Below are 4,571 nucleotides of genomic sequence, written 5' to 3' on the forward strand. Positions count from 1 at the left end.
ATATATGAAACTGTGTAATATGAAATTTCAAGGAATTTCTAGGACTTTAAGTAGCTCGAAATACCAGAATTGTACAATAACTAACTTTTCTCTGAGATCTTAAGAATATATATATCTGAATGATCTGAATGACAGAGGTAACAAAATTGCATGATATGACCCAGCATTAATGAGAGTCTTTTTGTTATGTAAATTTAAGGGGCATCATGAATGGATCTACCAATGAACTGGAGAATTTGACTCTGCCAAGCGGTCTCGAAGAATGCATGAACTGCACCGAGTTTGAGGTGAACTATATAGTGAAGGAATACTATCTCCCTGCGATGTACAGCATCATCTTCTTAGTGGGCTTCCCAGGGAATATTATTGCAATCTTCATGTACACGGTTAAGATGAGACCCTGGAGAAGCAGCATCATTATTATGTTGAACCTGGCAATCGCAGACCTGCTCTACTTGGTGAGCCTTCCTTTCTTGGTATACAATTATGCCAGGGAAGGAAGTGGAACGCTGGGCAATTTCCTCTGCAACTTTGTCCGGCTGGTGTTCCACTTGAACCTCTACGGCAGTATCCTTTTCCTGGCATGCTTCAGCATCTTCCGCTTCATTGTGATTGTCCACCCCATGCATTTCACGGCCATCCACAGAAAAAGATGGGCCAAGATTGCCTGTGTCGCAGTGTGGGGAGTTGCCCTGATAGAAGTCATACCTGTGGGGGCCATGTTTTCCTCAAGAGAACCTCACAGCATTGCTTCCTGTCTGGATTTTTCCAGCTCTAATGAACTTTATGCTCTCAGGTGGTACAACTGGCTTTTGACAGTACTTGCCTTCGCCCTGCCATTACTTATTGTTACTCTGTGCTACTCAAGGATCATTTGTACTTTGAGCAAAGGACAGTATGCTAATGACATTGCCAAAAAGAAGGTCTGCAGGCTCGTGGTGATCATCCTGATAGTCTTCAATGTATGCTACGTACCTTTTCACATCCTCAGGTTACTTCGCATTGAAACACGTGTGACTGCACCTGGCACCTATATTGAAAAGCACATTTTTACTGTATATGTCATTTTTAGACCAATAGCAGCACTGAACATATTTGGAAATCTGTTTCTGTATGCAGCTGCAGGAGACAATTTCCAGCAGGCCTTCATGTCTGTTTTGAGGGGCAGTATTTCAACCTACATGCATCAGGCATGATGTTTCTCTGTTGTGAAAAATTGACTATGAGCACCAAAAACTGTTAACTTCGCCAATAGGTTTGTTCCTGAAAGACCATCTCATGAACACAGACAATACCTAATTCACCCAGCAGAGGTTCTGTGCCATTCTGATAGGAAAACCTGGAAGTAAGGGATTTGTCCTTGTCTGTGTTTGGCTCGTCTAAGTCCAGTTTCTGCTCGGCTATATGGCAGTGCATCGTGGTGGGCTGCGATTGCATCACTTTTCCGGTAGCAGGAAAGGGAGAGGTTTACTTCTATAACCTAGAACAGCACAGTTGTATCCTCTGGATTTCAGCATGATGGCAACAGAGTGTAAATCCCATTTCAAATACATGGCAAGATCCCAGACCAGCTTGATCACGATGGCTGCTGTATATGGTATAGCTGATTGTCAACGCCATTCCTAACAAAATGATTGTTAAGAATTTAAAGTATTGACTACCAGCATCAGTGAAGCATACAATGTATGGACTTATTGCAGTTAGTGCGAAGGTAACACACAATGTGATGCAATTAAAAGAAAGATTGGTTTAATGATGAAAGAAGTAAAAGTAAGAGAGATTGTTTTGGTGGCAAAGTGCATCAAAATCATATGAGTGAGTGGAGAGACAGCAATGGCGTAGTTGAGGTCTCTATGGTGAAACTTGCCTTTTTCAAATTCCTTTGACTGCATGCAAGTTGACAATTATGGAACCACAAGTCTTGAATTGTGGACTGGCTTCCTAACGTTTTGAAAATGTGCAAATCTGGGAGATCATTTTATCTCCTTGAGGTTTTGTTCCCTTACCTGCAAAATTGAAAACACTTAAAACACAGGAAACATGGCTAATTTCCAGAACTGCTCATTAGAAAAACTGGACAAAATAGTTGGATATTTGCCAATAACGGAACTAGGAAGTATGGGCATACAAGAATGAGACTCTAAAGAAAACCACCAAAGGATATACATCAAATTCTTCTCACATCTGATCGACCAAACATGCTTATAACCACCAGCTGCAAACACGGCTAATTCTCCGGTGTCTTCTTGACATCTCTATTTGTAAAAAAAAGTAGATAATTAGAACCCCTTGAAAATATTCCTATGCATTGAAACACTTTGTTACACTGAAGACCGCTTCTGTACGTCAGGTATTCGGTGTTGATCTAGAAATAGAGCAAACCAATTATTCTGTCTTTCTAAACAAGGATTTTAAACTGCCAAAAGAGAGGAGTAAGAGATGTTTCATCTGTCCATTGTGGAGCTTTCTTTACAATGATTGTTGCAAAGGATATGCTAAAGGGCCAGTTAAAACAACGTTCTTAAAGCGGTAAAACAAAAAATTATCCTTGGGTTTTACATATAATTTAATGTATGATAATTCATGACAACACTGAGGCATGGACAGTCCAACAATAAATGTACTCATCTAAAACCGTAGTGCAAAGAAGAGACGGGAAATGGTAAACATAAAGGGACTGACCCTCACTATCTGCGTCAGAAGGCGTATTCCTAAATGACTATATTTTGATTAGCAAATGGCTCGTTTTAAGGCTAAAACACACCACTCTCAAGACACAGAGGTCCCACCTTTATATTATGCTCAAATTGAGACAGTGGATACAAGGATCTCATCTCTATAGTTTGTCCAAATTGAAAGAGTAAGCTCTGTAGGCCTCACTGTATCTGTGTAGATTGTATTTTTTATTTGAATCTTCTCATGTTGCATACCACATAGAAATTACTAGTTTATATCAGCACTATATGTACACAAATTAATGATTAAGTAGCAAAAAAGCCCATTCATTTCACCATTCTTTATGTACGGTTAATGAGAATACAGTTCCCATTCTGCTCCCTGATTCCACTTTTGTGGATTGGTCCTATGTCAGGTCTTCACTAATCCTGTGGAAAGTTTACTAATTCTAGCACATAATCAAATTTGTTTGTTAGTGGCTCTGATTTTATATCCTTTAGATTTGATCCAATGCTTTACCAACCTTACCTTTTGCTAACTCTGTAAATCAGTCATCATCCACATCGCCTATATTCCCTCCACTCTGGTTAATCCATGGCCTATATTCCATATATTTTATCATGAACCCTTAATAAATATATTGGTATAAATGTAGGTTTTTGTAGTCTTTTCCTCACAATCCACTCATAATCCTGTGTAAGAGACTTCTCCCTTCACTACATGCATACACGGTTTTGTGTTCTTGGATGGGATTAGTAATTTACTCCTGTGTTTTGATTTAACTTCCCTGGTTGCTTTTTATCAAAATGTAATCCAGTGTATTTCCTCTCACAACCAAAGAGTTTATTTCCTCTCACAACCAAAGTGAATGACAAGGATCTCACTTTCAGTACTGCCACCTCTCTTGAATATTACTCAAACGTCTAAGAAAATGGTGCACCAGTTGATATGCAAAATAGACAAAAGCATTTTACTCCAGCACAAATTGTCGTGTAACCACAAAAAGAAAAACTGTTTAATTAGGTTCTCATTGGAAGGGAGACACTAAACTATTGTGTCTCTGGAGCAAAAATAATTCTTGCACCAACACTGCAAAAAGAGTTGAAGGTTTGACAACACCATTACTTTTCACAGATAAGCCTTTAATGCCATCAAATCTTCTCACATGACATCTTTGGTAAACTCTCCCAAGTAGATAGACCCTTTTGACATTTGCAGCCTTGTGTTTGCTGATTCTGTTCCTCTTCTAAATTTGAACCATGTAATTGGTCACAGAATTTCCCATTGTTACAAAGAAGGTAACAATGTCCCTATTTGTGAAAACTAAGTTGAAGATTGTCTCTTTTTGTGAGTTGGCTCTCCTAGTAAATCCCCTGCATCAAAAACATTATATTCTGCTCCAGTCAGCGCATGGCATTTAGCACTCCACATCATCAACTGCTTCACTTGAACAGACGTAGTCCAAAATTCAAGCCTTTATTTAAGGTGCCCACTTATTTAATCCCAAAATGATTAGCATTTCTGTTACTTCTCACTAGGAAGTTTGATTTAGTGTTACCATAAGTCAGTATCTCACTACTCAATTTCTCAGAGAGATGATCAGTTTGTGACCTTCAGGTCACACCATATGTCAGTGGCAAACATTCAATTCCCTGAGCAATATTGCTTAGTTCATGCTTCACTGTATATTCCCTCATTAGGATGTTGAAGAGTAGCAAATAACTATGGGCCTGATTACGACCTTGGCGGATGGGATAGTCCCTCACAAACATGACGGATATCCCACCCACTGTCTTACAAGTTCCATAGGATATAATTGAACTTGTAATACGGCGGACAGCCTATCCATCACGTTTGTGATGGAGTATCCCATCCACCAAGGTCGTAATCAGGCC

General features: G+C 39.3%; 1 protein-coding gene across 1 annotated transcript; it reads left to right on the forward strand.

Annotated features, from left to right (window-relative positions):
* Positions 1-260: 260 nt before the first annotated feature.
* On the forward strand, positions 261-1,282 carry LOC138249125 (2-oxoglutarate receptor 1-like). The gene has a single exon (XM_069203145.1). It carries the CDS (start codon positions 267-269, stop codon positions 1,194-1,196), a length of 930 nt encoding a protein of 309 aa, XP_069059246.1. The 5' UTR covers positions 261-266; the 3' UTR covers positions 1,197-1,282.
* Positions 1,283-4,571: the final 3,289 nt, after the last annotated feature.

The sequence above is a fragment of the Pleurodeles waltl genome, chromosome 8 (genome assembly GCF_031143425.1).
Source record: "Pleurodeles waltl isolate 20211129_DDA chromosome 8, aPleWal1.hap1.20221129, whole genome shotgun sequence".
Lineage (NCBI taxonomy): Eukaryota > Metazoa > Chordata > Amphibia > Caudata > Salamandridae > Pleurodeles > Pleurodeles waltl.